The 17,641-nt window shown below is 47.3% G+C and overlaps 1 protein-coding gene across 1 annotated transcript in view; it reads left to right on the top strand.

Annotated features, from left to right (window-relative positions):
- The window catches only part of TRIM14 (tripartite motif containing 14), a 267,981-nt gene that overhangs the window by 229,305 nt on the left and 21,035 nt on the right, over positions 1 to 17,641 (top strand). The window contains exon 5 of the mRNA XM_078676540.1: positions 9,984 to 10,076. Coding sequence (XP_078532666.1) covers positions 9,984 to 10,076 — 93 coding nt within the window. The remainder of the gene's footprint in view (positions 1 to 9,983; positions 10,077 to 17,641) is intronic.

Raw genomic sequence — 17,641 nt, 5'->3', positions numbered from 1 at the left:
CCAGCGCAATGCGTTGTAATGGTATGCGGAGTAATGGTCGCGTTGTAATGGGTCTGCGGAGTAAAAGATCCGTTGTAACGGGTGTATACCGACCTAGGTGGCACCGATGGGGCCACCCGGTTAATTCCCGGTACTATTGGTAGAATTATGTGGCACACATTTGTATTTATGGGCACATGCGCACATCTGGGTGATCAGCACATCCTGGAACACACGTAGGCGACTTATTTGAATTTTCATTTGGATTGTTTAATTTTAGGTTGTGCCTTGTACCCTTGTCCTGATGAGGCCCGGGGGATAAAGGACTGAAATGCGTCGACTGTTGGTGCATGTAGGAATCTATTAAATAAAGAAAGAGTTGTACTAAATTGGATATACACAATCTAAAATGTCTTTAGAGGTGTAATTTGGGTACTCTTGTGTGTATAGGATTACCTCGCAGTGGATTGCTGTTATTTAGACTCACAAACACGGAAACAAAAAATTGGGGAATAGGAAACAATATCTGACTAAATTATCAGATATAAGTGTTTGTGTAAAAAAATTTGTTAATGTATGTTTTGTTTTGAATTTTCACCAAATTAGGAATAATCAAATGAAGATAATAATTGTTCCGACCAGGAATAAATATTGGTATGTTGGTTTTTGATTAATATAAGTGATTGGGATGGGACAATGTACCATTGAATAGGGTAATTTGTTGTATCCTATGGCTACTATGTGTTAGAACTGGGGGTCTCTAGTTGACTGAGGTAGGTACCTTTGTCCAAATATGGACCCTTGCTTCTAAGTCAGGGAAAGGAAGGACACCTTCTCAGATAGCCCCTGCTCACCCCCTCAGTAGCTTGGCACAAGCAGCCTGGCTTACCTCCAAGGCAAATGTGTAAAGTATTTGCAACCACGCTCTCAGTAACCCAGTGATAACACCACAAATGGAATCCACACAAGTTTCATAAAAAAAACAATGATATGTTTATAAAAAAAAAGATATACGATGGGACCACGCAATAAAGATCCAACATATGCGTATTTGTAATATTTCACTGTGCCGGTTATAAGGCCAGCAAGCCTTGTAGGTTCTTGCAGTATTAATGAGCAATTCTTGATGATTCAATGCACTCCTAATGCAATGCTATGCAGTTCGTAATGCAAGAATCAAGCAGTTTGTAATGCAAAAATAATGCAATTCGTAATGCAACAATCAGGCAGTTCATAATGCAAAAATAATGCAATTCGTAATGCAACAATCAGGCAGTTCGTAATGCAAAAATATTGCAATTCGTAATGCAACAATCAGGCAGTTCGTAATGCAACAATAATGCAATTCGTAATGCAACAATCAGGTAGTTCATAATGCCAAAATAATGTACTCCGGCACCGATCGCGGTGCTCTGGGCGGTCTCTATGTCACTCTTACTTACTCGCGTCAGCTACTGCCAAAATAGGCCCCCAACACTCTTATGATGGAATACAAAGTGCAGCTCCACACTTCGGCCCTGGTACTGCCACTCCTCGGCAAGTACGGGCCGCGATACAGACTTGAGCGGAGGCTCGCGCTGCAAAGATGGGAAAGAACAAGAGCGTTTCTCTCGTAGCCCGCCACCTGCCCCAGGCGGCGACACACGCACGCTCGCTTAGCGTTACCTGGGGGGTACAATCTCATTCTCCTCTCCTCGCAGCTTGAGCCGCCGATGCGACTTCGTTGATCTTGGGCAATGGAACTCAAACCCCCGACGGTGAGGATTCGAGGTCTCTTTTTGGCAAAGGCAGGCTGGGGCCGGTGGCGGTGAATTCTCACAGCTCCTCTAGGGATGCCAGTCCGGGCCGGTGGCAATGTCGATCGCAGCACTTCTGGTCACGCTGTTGATCGAAGCAGAGAACAAGACTGCTCCTGGACACGCATTCACAGGGCTATTTCTCACGAAGGTCTCAGGCTGCAACAGGGCTCATGCACACAGCGTTGCTGAGACTCACTTGGACTCCAGGTACACACGATCACAGGGCAATCCTCACGAAGGTCTCAGCCTGCACGAAGCACACGCACACAGCGTCGCTGAGACTCACTTGGACTCCGGGTGCACATGATCACAGGGCAATCCTCACGAAGGTCTTAGGCTGCACGAAGCACACGCGCACAGCGTCGCTGAGCTCCCATTCACCTCCCCAGTCCCAGCTGCTTCTCCCTCCCTAACCCCCTTATATGGAGGCCGCGAGGGGCCGCGCCGCTGGCGCGACTAAGGCAAGCCCGTCTGTGCCTGGACCACACCCAGCGCCAGGACCCCTGGCCCCCGCGAACGCTGGAACTCCCGCCTCTGCTACGACCCCGCACCCTCCACGCAATCAATACCAGAAGATCATGCACCTGCTGCCTGGCTGCCCCGAAGCACACTCAAGGACCCTTCTCCTGCCGGAACTGTAGCTTCACCAGCATCCGGCCCGCCAACCCACCTACCGAAGAACCCAACCTCCTCAGATGCATCCTGCTCAACACCCGCTCCGCCCGCAAACACGCCATCAAACTCTGGGACCTACTCAACACCAACGCCCCAGACATCGCCTTGCTGACGGAGACCTGGCTGAACCCCTCCTCAGCACCCAACATCGCGATAGCCATCCCGGAAGGCTACAAGATCACCCGCAAGGAACCCACCAACGGAATAGGAGAAGGAATTGCCATTGTCCACAGAAACACTCTCAAAATCTCGACAGACGCCGACGACACCCTCCGCACCGCCGAACACCTGCACTTCCAGATCCACACCGACCCCAACACCACCCTCAGAGGCACCCTCAGCTACAGACCCCCCGACCGCAGTTCAGCGACTCCATCGCCAACTTTATCAACACCCACGCCTTCACGGACTACATCCTCCTCGGGGACCGGAACTTCCACCTCGAGAACATCAACAACTCCAACCCCTCCACCCTGATCGACAACCTCGCCAACCTCGGACTCAGACAACTCTCACAACACCCACTCACTCTGCCGGCCACACGCTCGACCCTATCTTCTCAGCAAGCACCCACGTCTTCTTCCACCGCACCACCGAACTCCACTGGACCGACCACCGCTGCATCCACTTCACCTTCTGGAAACCCACTACACACCACCACACCCAGCAGATGCCTCGCCGCAGCTGGGGCAAGATCACCGAGGACCAGCTAACCACTGCCCTCGCCCAGAGCCCGCCAACAGACCCGACCGACCCCGACGCCGGAATCCAAGAGAAGGCCCTGGACTGGACCACCTCCTTCCTCTCCGGGAGAACCCAGAGCATCCACCTCCCCTCCTTCCGCTCCGAAGCCACTGAGATCATCTGCGGCGTACCCCAAGGCTCATCCCTCAGCCCAACGTTGTTCAATGTCTACATGGAACCACTCGCCCACGTCGCCCGATGGCATGACCTAAACATCATCTCCTACGCCGACGACACCCAGCTGATCCTCTCGCTCACCAAGGACCCCCACACCGCCAAAACCAACCTCCACGAAGGAATGAAGGCCTTCACCGACTGGATGAGGAACATCTGACTGAAACTGAACTCGGACAAGATGGAGGTCCTCATCCTCGGCTCCACTGGACTACGGCAACGCACTCTACGCAGGAGCCCCGGCCAAACTCCTGAAACAGCTCCAACGCATCCAGAACGCCTCCGCACTCCTAATTCTCGACATCCCTTGCCTCAGCCACATCACACCCCACCTGAGAGACTTGCACTGGCTCCCCATCAACAAGAGGATAACCTTCAAGCTCCTCACCCACGCACACAAGGCACTCCACGACACCGAACCAGCGTACCTCAACAGCCGACTCAGCCTCTACACCCCCGCCCGCCAGCTCCGCTCCGTTGACCGCACCCTCATCACCGTCCCCCACATCTGAAGAGTGACCGCCGGAGGCAGATCATTCTCCCACCTCACTGCCAAGACGTGGAACACCCTCCCCATCCACCTACGGCAGACCGAAGACGACCTAACCTTCAGGAGACTCCTCAAGACCTGGCTCTTCGAACTGTAGCACCATCCCCCCATGCGCCTTGAGACCCTCAAGAGTATGTAGTGCGCTTTACAAATGCTATGATTGATTGATTGATTGATTGATCTGGTACGTCACAGTATCTCCCACATGGAAATAGAAACAAAGCACACTATGCTAAAGCAAAGAAATCACAGTAGAGGTAAGTAGATAGGGACCCCACGGAGAGCGTGTGCAGTGTGGGAACACAACATCATGCTCCCTACAAGTCTGTGTGAAGTCGCAATTGGATTTTTGAAGATTAGGGTCCCTTCCACGTGGACCCTGAAGAAAACCCGTGGAAGACAGAAGGTTGGAGAGCCACCCCACCCGTGGATACCCTGGTACCCAAGTTACCTATCCCAGGGAAGCCAGGTGCATAGGTGTGAAGTGGCATCGGAAACGGCAGTCAAACCCAATGGAGGACTTGAGGAAAGTGCAGCTGCTGGAAGAGGAGAAAGTGTCCGAAGGAATCCAAACATGGATTCTTGAAGAGGAGTACCTGAAAGCAGAGGGGACAGAGTGTATGTCACTCAAGGGTGACTAGGAGACTTGGAAGATGGATGTCCTCTGATGTCGGGTGCTTCAGGAAAGATGGCGGTGAACTTGACTCTGCAGCTGCGAGGACCAGGTGACTCTGAGGATCACCAGGAACCAGATACGAGCGGTCCCACGAAGGATGTCGAGTGCTGAGGGGTTGGTGTCTGGTGAGAGCACCAACAAGCCTTGGCAAATGTAACCCATGCAGGAAGTCAAGAAGGTGCACGGTTGAGACCAGCAAGGTCCAAGAGACTCACCACTAGCAGGTGAATCAAGGCAGGCCCTGAGCAATCAGAGGAGCCCAAGGAAAACAAAGATGACCCTCAAATGGACCCACAGGCCAAAGGCACAGGAGTCGCGAGAGAACCTCAAACAGCTCACCAAAAGATGCAGGCCACGATGCACACAATGCAGTGTGGCCGAAGATTCTGGTCCCTGGTGGTGCTCGAGGTTGGGTCTACTTGTAGCCTGAAGATCTTCTTGCAAAGATGTCAACAAGCATTTGCCACTGCAAGGGGGACGCATCACTCAGGGGTTTGGTTATTGCAACCCCCACGAGGACTTTTGGCCTCAAACTTGAGGGTAGAGCTGGGGGAAACCACAAACTGTGTTGCAGAGCCCACGGCGTCTTGAGGAGCTCATGATCTGCAGACCGGTCAACTTAGTTGCAGTGCCTGCGAATGCAGGGGAGGGACTCCTTCACTCCAAGGGAGATTACTTCAGTAGTCCTTGATGCTTCACAGGCCTTGGAAGGTTCCTGTATGATGCACAGGCACAGACAATGCAGCAGACTGGAAGGGAGACGAAATCAGGCCCAAGCGAAGTCCAGAGTGCCCAGATGGTAGAAGTGCAGTGGTTTTAATTCTGAATCTTATCCCACGATGAATCTAGGGACCTACACCCAGGTAAGCCCTTAAGTACCCTAAGGAAAGGGTTGGGAAGATTCAGGGGAGCGTCTGAACAGGGGGGAGGTTACTCCCTTGTCCTTTGTCCAGTTCCGCGCCAGAGCAGGAGCCAGCGGCTCCCAGGACTGGTTTGAACTGGACTATGCACAGGGATACCAAATGTGCTCCTCATGCAGATTTTCAGGCACTGGCAGGCACACTCACCCAGCCCTAATACACTAAATCCAGTCTGCGAGGTGGTCACACCTATCTGTGACAGGATGCATAATATTCTACCTTCCCCTCCTCGAGCTTGGCTCAGCAGCAGGAGGGCAGAAATTTGGCTCTGGTCAGCAGCAGCCATTTTGTGCTGTCCAGGACTAGAAGGCTGATACCGGGAACACTGAGAGCCTATCGGAGGGCTCTTCAAGTGCTTGGAATCATACACCATTTACGGTGTGAGAGTTATGATTCCAACATGTTTGGAACCAAACATGATGAGATTAGTTGCAGCCATTTTAGAGATGGTCATCGCGCGATTACGTGGTACCCCTCTATACAGTATATGCTGCTTCACTGACAGCCTGGGAGAATGAACTCCGTAGGCTGCAGGGGTGACCTCCTCAATAAGGGGCACCTTCTCACTTAGAACCAAGCACCCTGCCTTCGGGATTGTAAAGGCCTGCTATAGGGGTGACTTATAGGTTTTAAGTGTAGTGACCCTTAGATATAGTAAACCTATATCTTTAGCTAGTGGTGCATGCACCAACTTACACAGGCTGCAATGGCAGGCTTGTAGTTTCATTTTGAATGGTCTCTCAGGGGTGGCATAATACATGCTTCAGCCCATGGGAGAACTCTGGGGTACCTATGCCCTGGGGACATGGGCACCATATACTAGGGACTGACAAGGGTACCCCAGTATCTAATCTGGGGTGTACCTAAGTACATAGCACAACTGTTTAAGGAGAACTCAGATAGACTGGGGGCATGATTAGCAGGATCCCAGACAGACTAGTCAAAAGCAGCATCACATAATGCAAAAGTGGGGGTAACCATAAGAAGCAGATACTACTTTCCTACAGGTGCTATTATGTATATTGGTTCCAAGATGGCTGCCAGCACTTTCTTGTTTAAGTTCTGACAGACAATCAGATCTCACCATAAGATCTATGCTTAGGTTCCGCCCAGATATCCTTATTTGCTTTCCCTTAAATGTCTCAACAACTACTGAACCGATTTATAGCAAATACCTGAAAGCGTGATTTGCAAACCAAAATCTTTCTTCCTGCCAAATTGGGGGTAATTCCGTCCAGCGGTTCAGGCTATAGCCTTGTTCAATGCTCCTATGGGAATTAACATGGGAAATTGTCTTTTTTTTACCCCGCTATTTCTCGGTCACAGCTTGATCGAAACTTTCCATGCACAACAAGTCTCACTATCACACTTGTTTTGGAACATTTTGTGAACATTCATGAAACGTCGCCAAAGATATAGGCAAGTCAAAAAAGGCTTCTCCTATGAAAACATGGTCCTAACTATAAATGAAGGTATAGAGGTGGATAAGATTATAGGATGGTAACAGTGTTTTAAGGGTTTAGGGGTGAGTAGATGTAGGAGTATAAGAAGGTAAGGGTATTTGTAGGGTTTAGGGGTGGGTAGAGGTATAGGGTGGTAAGGGCATTTTAGAGTTTAGGTTTGGGGTGCACTAGTAAGGGTATTTTTACAATTATGGGGTGGGTAGGGCAGTTTTAGGGTTTGGGATGGGAAGGGGTACAGGGTGGAAAGGGTGTTTTTATGCCTTAGAGTTGGGTAGGGAAATTGGATGATAAGGGTGTTTTTAGGGTTCAGGAGTGGTTAGGGATATAGAGTGTATGGGCATTTTAGGGTTTAGGGGCCGGTAGGGGTGTAGGGTGGTATGGGTAATTTTAGTGTTTATGTTTGGGTAGGGGTATAGGGTGGTATGGGTATTTTTAGGTTTATGTGTGGGTAGGGTATAGGGTGGAAAGGGAATTTGTAGGGGTTTTGGTGGGTAGGGGTATAGGATGGTTTTCGACCTATCATCCTTAGATGGTCTTCCCCCAAACTTTTTGCTGAATCTTTTAGTTAGCCTTATGACTCTGAACACTTTACCACTGCTGACCTTTGTTAAAGTGCATGTGCTTCTCCCCTGAACATGGCAACATTGGTGTATACACAATTGGCATATTTAATTTACTTAAAAAGTCCAATGTAAAGTGATGTACTATATACGCAGGACCTGTAAAATAAAAGTTACTAGTGGACCTGCAACACTGATTGTGCCACCCTCACAAGTAGCCTTTCAACCCTGTCTCAGGCCTACCTCTGCAGGCCCAGCGTGTGCCGTTTACTGCCACTTTGACCAGGCCTTTAAAATCATTTGCCGAGCCTTAAACTCCCCTTTTATTACACATGTCACCCCTAAGATAGGCCCTAGGGCAGAGTCCTGTGTAGGCAAAAGATAGGACATGTACTTGTAAGTTTTGCATGTCCTAGTAGTGACAAACACCCCAAATTCATTTTTCACTACTGTGAGGCCTACAACTCTCATAGGTTAACATTGGGAGTTCTTTAATACACTTTTAAGTTGTAATTTCTGATTAGAAAGGAGTGGATTTGTCATGTTTTATAGCTTTCGAATGGGAATGATAAATCCTCTTTACTGGTAAAGTTGGATTTAATATTACTATTCTAGAAAACCCACTTTTAGAAAGTAGACATTTCTATGTTCTTACTGCCGTGTGTGCCTGCAGCCTGACTTTAATACATCCCTGGGCGACAGCTTCCCTTTGCGTATCCCCTTTAAACAGCCACGGGAATGTTAGGTGTGTCTGACAACTCATGCGCATTCTAAATGCCCTTCCTGGGCAGGAAAGTGAGGGATTAGCTGGGACTTAAACCCGATTAGGTAGTGTCCTGTCCCCACACAAAGGGCTGATGAACCCCTAATGATAGTCTGGAGCAAGGGCTGGAAAGAAAGAGCTTTTGTGCTCTTCAAAGACCCTTCTTTAAAGTCACCTCTACTTCAAATTCACAACTGGGTATACGTACTGGGTCTCTCACCCAGCCAAATTAGACACTACTGGACCTGTGAAGAACTCTGCCAGGAGGAAGGACTGCTGTGCTGCTACAATGACTGCCACTCAGCTAGGCTGCTGCTCTGGAAGACCTGCTTTTCTGCTCTGCTGTCCTGCTCCCTGATACCCTCTACCCTGCTGAGGAAAAGGACTGGACCCATCTCATTTGAACCCAGAGTGACTCCAAGGGCATTCTGGCTTGCCCCCTGTTTTGAAGTGTCAGGGACTATATAGACTTCCTACAACTCTTTATCAGCACCTAGACTCTAACATCTGTAAGTCCCAACCTGCCAAGTAGTGCCAACCCAGTAATGGTCCCTTGGAAGTGAGTTTTCTGTGCTGACACCGCAAAATCAATGCATGTCTCCATTGGGACACTCGGAACTGATGCATCCTCTCCGACTCATTGCTGCACGTGGACCAGTGGCGGCTTTTTCGCTAAGGCGGAGGAGCATCTCCCCACTGCTTAGGAAGCAGTGTAAAAGAAAAAAGAAAATGATAAAAACTGAAGTTATTATCATTTTATTTTTCAGTATTGTCTCTGTGGGGCTTGGCTTTCCTGCTGTCGGGGAGGTGGGGTTGTTGCTGCACTATAAAGTGTGCAAGACGCTTTGGCCGGCCGTCTCGGGTCTGCCAAAGTGTCATGCACACTTTGCATATTCTCCACCCTGATTGCATATTAGCCTGGGTGGAGAACAGTCCCAGAACCTCAGCCCGTGCCTGAGCGACGAACCACAGCTCTCAGACCAATCACAATTCTGCATTGCAGTGTTATGTTTGGCTCAGGAGCGCCTGGGTGCTTACCAATCACAACGCTGCATTGCAGCATTTTGGCTGTGGGGATGTCTGGGTGCTTCCTGGAAGAAGCACAACGTGGGAGAGACGGAGGAGAGACAAGGTGAGATCAGGTAAGTGAGTTTTATTATTTTTTTCAACTCCCCCCCACCTCCCTACAACCCCACGCCCCGCCACCCCGTACCGTACCAGCTGCCACTAAACTGCCATACTAAAGTGATGTAGCAGAGGAAGGAAAGGTACCGACCCTCTGTCCGGCCATTGGCCTTTCAGCCATTGGTCAGAGGCAAGAGGAGGAATAAGGAGTTGGAGATCCCACTCCTTATCAAAGCTTTAGTCCATAAGCAGCTGCCTATGTGCTGCTAAGTAACTAAAGGGAGGACTACTGCACATGCTCCTGGAGAAGCCTAATTACGTTCTAACCCTGTGCCTGCCCTTGCGGCTTCCAATCCAGAGGTCACATGGGTGGAACCAGGAGTTGTGAAGCGGAAGCCAGGGGTAGCCGAATCTATCCGGAAAGATCACTATCATCACAGACCAATGGTTGACTGCTATTAATGTATTACACCTCCCAATCCAATTGAGTTCATTTAAAAATGCTTAACCATGTATTCTTTTTATTTCAGTATTCTTTCTTTCTTTCTGTTTCAGACGTCTTTAGCAGGTTGAATGCCTCTTCAAAACACATGCCTGGTACATTTCTTAAAACAAAATCTACTGTCGACAGGTCGTTATTCCTGAAACGTAAGTAAAAATGCACATACATCGGCTTTCATCGGACACTGTTTAAAATGTCATCCTGAATCTTTGTCTCCTGTGTAATGTTAAGGGACGTGTAGTTCTTAATGTGATATATTTTTGTCTCAAGTTAATTTTCATGAGTATATAGCAGTACAGGGTAGACAATAAACCAGGAGCTTGCTGTGAAAATACAATAAATACAATAGACAATTAAATGAACTGGGAGAATATAATCAATATTCAACCCTGACCGCCCCCCCCTCCTTCCGCAGCCCTCCCACGATAAACAAGGGCATCCTTAGCTTCATAGGTGCCAGATATAGATTCTAGGTCTAAATTGAATTTCCTGCTTCCAGTCTTAGTTGTCTTTATAGCATTTTTCATAGACCCTCATCCTGCCCCCCTTCATGTGTACAAGCCAGGCTGCATATCTTTGAACTCTCCCATATCACCCTAACGTTGGCATAGTCATGTGTTCACTATACCATGACATTTCGTGCGATTTCCCATTGTTACATATTGCGTGTTCACAAAATAGAGTATATTGTGACTGTTTGTGGTATTCACAAACATTGGGGACCGACACACATAAACTATGGCATTGTGCACTATGTACTCAGGTATGTACTAGACCTAATAAAATAGTTTGATTTTGGTTTTCACCATATTATATAGCCAGACTGCGCACTGCCTGCAAAATATTACTAGATTCATTCCAAACTGTGATCTACGTACTCAGAAACCTTAGTGTCTTCTCAGCAATTCAAGATGGCCGCTTTTGACCCCAACTGGCTGATCTGAGGGTCTCACTGAGTCATCAATTGGTGAAAGCAACAAGTTGTCTATACAAAAGGCTAAAACATAATCGGTGTGCATTTAAAACTTGCACCTGCTTACAAATTCACTGTGATGCTTAGTTACCTTCCTGGGGTGCCTTCCTAAAAAGTATAGCTTCTACGTACTCTGAAGAATATATTTCATCTCCTGCTTTTGCAACAAGAATTATAGGCATTGGAGTACAATCCTTGGAGTAATTGCTTCCTCACTAGTTCAAAGTTCAGCTCTCATATTATACAGGCTTCAAGGGTTAGCCCTTGCATTTAAATATTTAAACCAAATGTTGAGGCTGTTTGAAGTTGTCAGTACCAACCACCCACAATAGATTTACATTTTTGATCCAAAGTTACCCATTTTGGTCCATCTCCATGAATTGTTGCATAGATGAACAGCATTCAGACAAACTGAACCCTTCTTGCAGAAGGAGTTTTTAAACGGTAGTGATAGGCTTCTCTTTTTTACCTTCATACAATGTCATTATTATTAATTTATGGAGTACATAAGATTTTTCTTTTTGGGTTTATGAACATCGAGCTACATAAGCCACACAACCACCAAAAAGTGCAACGATTAACTCTAACTCAACATAGGCAGAGTGAAATATAGAAAGAAAAGGGAAAGGAGGTCCTAACTCAACAATAGATATCTATCACTTTGCCTACCAAACCAAGGTCCAGATTTACGACCGGGGCATTTAGCGACTTGCAATTTTGCGCTCAATAGCGAGTCGCTAAATGCCATGTACAACAGTGTCAGAGACACTGTTTGGGTTTCCCAATGGAGTCGTAAATAGCATACCTCATCAATATTCATGAGGCACTCACAATTTGTGACGCCAGTAGGAATGGCTGGCCCTCCCTGGTATGGTGGCCTACTGGGCTCAGCAGTCCCCCATGTCTGGCACTGCTTTTCAATAAAGCAGGCTTTTTTTTAAAAATGCAGCCTGTTTCATTGTTTAAGGGCAGGTAGTGGTCCCTGGAACCACTGCCTGCCGCTAAAAAATATTTTCCCCTGCATTTGCAAAGGGGAAGGGGTCCCCTGAGGACCTCTTCCCATTTGCAAGTGCATTACCACCCTCTAGAAGAGGGAGGTATATTGTGAGTGTTTTGCAACCGCAATCGCCAAACATTCGTACATAGGGTAGCGAGTCGCAATTAGAAAGGGATGCCCTTGGAATGGCCCTTCCTAAGTGCGAGTTGCAAATCTTATTTAGCGAGTCAAAAATAAATTGCAACTCGCTATAAAGAGTTTGTACATGGCCCTATTCGTTTTTGCATGTGCAAATGGGTCGCTAACCCGTTTGCGCATGCAAAAATGGGTCGTACATCTGGCCCTTAATCACAAAATTCTTTTTATTCTTCTGTTTATTAGTTTCAAGAGGGATATATACATACACCCACCTACAACCGCAGGTCGGTGGGAAAAGCGAACAAGTGGTTGAGTGAACTACATTTGGGGTGGGGGTACTGGAAGGGAGGGGAAAGGAATGGGGGGGCAAACTCAGTGAGTAAGTGTCCAGTTCCAATGTCTCTGGTTTGCAACTAAAGTCAGTGAGCTCTCCCCAGGCATGCCACCACCACTCCAGATTCAGTCGGGGCACTTTAGGGCCGTTGAGGGGCAGTGAGCACTCGTAAGTACGCTGAGCAGGTCAGCTCTTTGTACGTCTGTGAGAGATAGGGTATGCATGGGCACATGTCTTGTTGAATGAGTGTTGGATGTGTTCCACAATCGCAGTCATCTTTTCCTTACCCAGTAAGTCTCATAACCCGTGGAGCCAGTCCGCATGCTCTGGTACTTTATCCATACCTGTTAGAAATGGGGGTCTATAGTTGGCAAGGGCTTGCACCTTTGTCCAAGTAGGGACCCTTTTCCCTAGTCAGGGTAAGGGAATTACACTCCTAAAATAACCCCTGCTCACCCCCTTGGTAGCTTGGCACGGGCAGTCAGGCTTATCTTAGAGGCAGTGTGTAAAGCATTTGCACATAACCAACAGTAATACAGTGAAAACACTACAAAAGGACACCATCCCAGTTTCAGCAAAATATCCAGTATTTCATATACATAAAACAAGACCAAAATGATACAAATCCACAATACAGTACTTAAAAAGGTATACTTTGTAAGAATACTTGAAAAACACAGTTTTTACGAGTAGGTAGCTCCGTCCGGGGCTACCGCGATGCTGACAACAACAGAGTTTAACAGTCCCATCCGACCGCGTCGGTACGGGCCAGCGAAAGCGTGGACAGACTCGGTAACAGTACCTTTCTCATTGTGGCTGACACGGTGGAGCGAGCCAGTCGTGGCAACCGTCGCAGTTGCGCTGCAAATTGGAAGCGATGCAGGGTGTGGTGTTCTCTCGATGCTGTGCAGGCAGTGGCTCAGTGACGATCGTCCAGACGGCGTCGTTGAGACCATGGCTTATGGTGCAGGGTGAGACGGTGCTCGTTGCAGTGCTGGCAGGTTGCGTTGCAGGCAACAGAGCCGGTGAGCGGGAGCTGGCGTCAGTCAGCCAGACGGCTGTGTGGGACGAGGCGGTGCATCATGAAACTTGCAAGCGGTGCCCCCAGCCACATTGTGGTCACGGGTGTCGAAGTAAGCAGCAGCTACGGCGTCTGTGAGACCAGGATGGCGAAGTGAAGTGAGGTGGGCGGAGTGCGGTGCCCAAAGGTCACGGTGCAAGCAGAGGCTCGGTGGCAGCAACGGCGGTCTTCATCGGTGAGACCAGGGTTGCAGTGTGAGATGCGGACGGTGCGGTCTGCGGTGCCGTCAGGACACAGAGCCATCGACGGAGTTGGTGACGAATACGGTTGCATTTCCTTTCGCTGTGACAGCTGAAACCGCGGTTCCAGAAGAGGTACCCAGGGGTTGGTGAAGTGAAGTCTTTGCAGTCCCTGAGACTTCAGAACAGGAGGCAAGCTCTATTTCAGGCCCTAAAGAAGTTGAAGGAGGTTCAGTCCAGTCCTTTCACTGCCCAAGACAGAAGCAGCCACTGCAGGCTAACACATCAAAGCACTCAGCAAAGTGGTAGTTCCTCTTCACAGCTTCTCCAGCTCTTCTTCTTGGCAGGCTTCTTGGTCCAATATTACCTTATGTTTAGTGGGAGGAAAGCAAATAGAATCAGTGGGATCATGAGTATAAGAATCCATGTCTGGAGTACATAGAACGACATCAGAGTTGTCGTCATCAGTGAAAAGGATATATTTATCCGAATGTTTACGTATTTCTGCATGTTTGCCTAACTCTAGTAAAGAGGGTAGAGTATAAGACTTCTCACCACAGTCACGTGAAGATAAATCATCTCCAGTCATAGCTCTGGCAGCGTCAGTAATCGTGTTATCAGATTGTTCTGCTGAAGTCGCTGGCCCCAGGACAATAGAATTGAGAACTTTGAAAACGATTTTTTCACAGGTTAGTGGAAGAATGATCCTTGTAAGAATCCCGGCTTTTATTTGCAGCAAGGGTCTAGACCATAATTGCCGCATGGACACTCCTGCCAATATTCTGGACAATAGAATGCAAGGAGGAATTAACAGCTGTGGAGATTGAAAAACGAATCAACTATTTATAATTCGATTTAAAAGCCTCCTCATTTGTGTCCATGTATTTCTTTGTCAGTCATCTGATTTGCCATTCGTATTATAGGTGTATTAACACTTTCCAGTAGATGGCAGCAAAGACAAAGGAAAATAATACGCGGCACAAAAATTTCTTTTTTTAACCAGAAATATGTGGTAATGGTTTTATTTAGTTAAAGCATGAAATATTCCAGAAGTACTGAACAGGAATTGATACTCGAGTCTAGGGGGAGGCGGCGGAAAAAAGACAGGTAGTAGGACGCTCCAGAACGAGAAATACTCAGAGGGAAATCCCCGAACGATCCCGCAGCTGAGGAAATCTGCTCGTGAGTCAGCACAGAAGTTCCCGAGGGAGTAGTCATTCGGTAAAGTGCGCCGCGCGCAGCATTACAGGCAGCCCAACATTAAACAAGTTAAGATATATTAAATACATAAATACCAAAGAGTTATCATATATACATGGCAAGGCATAATACATAATGAAGTCCGTGTTCTGAAAACGAAAATTATTTATCTAGTTGACTGCTAGCAGCAAGAAAGAGGAAATACAACCATTTAGGGACTATTTATAGATACTGTAATGAAACACCTGGTGGCCTCCAGCTGTAGTTCACCGTCCAGGGCTGCTGGGATGTGTATTTTTTTTCTTTACTGTCTGTAAACAATTTAATTACCTGGCTATTGAATTAAAAACCAGAAAGAAAAGCATAATACAATCCTCCGATCTTGACATAAAACAAATGTTGTGACTTTACATCTCCAGTTCTGTATCCCTGTACAAGAAGGTAGTCTAACTTTGAAAGTGAACTTTTAGCATCTGAAAAGTAATAGTACTGTGTCAACCCTGCCTGTGCCTCCCTTCACATGTCTACTAAAGGCGCTAGCAAAGCCATTTAATTTCGTGTCTTCCCTTCCTCGTTGCTGTATTGGGTCAGATCTGTATATGTCCTCCTGTATAACCAGATTGAAGTCTCCTACTGTAAATAAAAGGGCCTCTGGGAATTGAAGCATCTTTTTACTTAGTCGTTAAAGTAAAAATGGCTGGAACCTTACAGGTGTTTTACTGTTTCGTCACCCACAGGCTTTTGGGAAACAGCCCAAGGGGGTCTATCCACGTTTGGTCAACTACCAACTGCATTGTTGTTACGTTTATTTATTTAATGTATTTTTATAAAGCGCGGACTTTACCCGAAGGTGTCAGAGCACTGTACAATAGAACCAGTTACGTTACATGAGAGAACTGTTACAGGAATGGAACAAAACAAAAGTAGCAGGCCATTGAATCAAAACGACGCAGGCAAAAGGAACACAATCTCAAATACAGCAAGCACAGAATGAATGAACAAAAATATGAATATATAAGACAAATTTACAATGACTAAAGAGCTTCCTGGCGATAAATAGCAGGCCATAGAATCAAAACAACGCAGGCAAAAGGAACACAATATCAAACGCAGCAAGCACAGAATGTACAAACAAAAACATAAATATTTATGACAAATTTACAATGACTAAAGAACTTCCTGGTGGGGTCTGAGAAGGAGAGAATTAGTCCTGAAAGTGTCTTTGGAATAGAAGAGATTTGAGGTCTGCTTTGAAGATCTGGATGGAGGCGATGGCACGGAGCGAAGATCGAGTTCCAGATTCTCACCGCATTACCTAAGAACGATTGTGCCATCAATTTTTCCCTTTTGAAGGGGGGGGCTCAAGAAGGAACTTTTCCGCATTCCGAGAAGGTCTTGAGCCTCCAGACAATTTCAGTTTATTCGCCAGATAGAGAGGGGAGGAAGAGTGAAAAGCTTTGTGGGTGATGCACGCTGTTTTGTAGATAGCTCTAGCCTCGATGGGAAGCCATCGGAGAGAAGACAGGATAGGAGTGATGTGGTCACTTCGTTTGGACCCTGAAATGAAACGAGCTGCTGAATGGAGGACGGATTTGAGGGGGGAGAGGTGATATTTGGGAAGGCCAGTCAGTAGAGAATTACAATAATCCAGTCTAGAGAGAACTAGCGATTGGACCAAGGTTTTTAGATCATTCTCCGGGAAGAACCGGCAAATCCCCCATAGAAGGCGCAGCTGATAACGTGCGCTCTTTGCAATGGAATTGATGTGTGCGATTAGGTTGAGTCTTTTATCAAGTATGACACCTAAGGATTTAGCGCAGTCCACAATGATGGGTTTACTGTTGAGTAAATTCAACTGATCCATCCAGGATTGAACAGGAGGCGGGGAGAGAGAGCTAGATAAGAGGAGGAATTCGGTTTTGGAGGGATTGAGAATGAGTTGGTGAACTAACATCCAGTTGTGAATAGAGTTGAGAGTAGAGTTGAGTAGTGAGAGATCATGAGGGGAAGACACCTTGAGGTAGATTTGGGTGTCATCCGCATAGAGATGTTAGAGGATTCCAGATTTGCTTAAGAGGTTCCCTAGTGGTTCCGGATAGAGATTAAACAGAGTGGGAGCAAGGATAGAACCTTGAGGGACGCCTTGACCAACCACCAGTGGAGACGATAGACCGTTCCCAATCTTGATCATTTGGGATCTGTCCGAGAGGAAAGAGGCAAGCCATTTGAGTACTGTACCTTCCACGCCCATTCTCTGTTGAAGAATGTTAAGGAGGGTGTTGTGATTAACAGTGTCAAAAGCTGCAGAGAGGTCAAGAAGAATCAGAAGGCGCGATTCCCCCGAATTGAGAATATGCAGTGCATCATCGATCACTCGCAGCAGGGCTGTTTCAGTGCTGCAATTTTAAATAAAGCCAGGCTGGAACATGTCGAGGAGATTTGTGTCCGTAATGTGTTGGGAAAGTTGTTTTGCAACGCATTTTTCTGTGATCTTTGAAAGAAAAGGGAGATTGGTGATAGGGCGGAAGTTATTGAGGTCATTTGCATCTGCAGAGGATTTTTTTTAGAAGGGGGGTAACCTGTCCTGTTTTGAGGACAACTGGGAGGGATCCTTGACTAAGGAAGAGATTGACTAACCTAGTCCAGTAGGAGAGGGTGTTAGTATAGAAATCTATGGCGATGCCACTGGGTATGGGGTCAGAAGAATGGTTGGAGGGTTTGGTTTCACGGATGCATTTGAGGAGATCATCCTCCGAAATGGCGACAAAGTTCTGCCAAGAGACTAAGGATTTTCGCTCCTCAAGGGGGG

The sequence above is a fragment of the Lissotriton helveticus genome, chromosome 2_1 (genome assembly GCF_964261635.1).
Source record: "Lissotriton helveticus chromosome 2_1, aLisHel1.1, whole genome shotgun sequence".
Lineage (NCBI taxonomy): Eukaryota > Metazoa > Chordata > Amphibia > Caudata > Salamandridae > Lissotriton > Lissotriton helveticus.
This window is presented reverse-complemented; position numbering and strand designations above follow the sequence as displayed.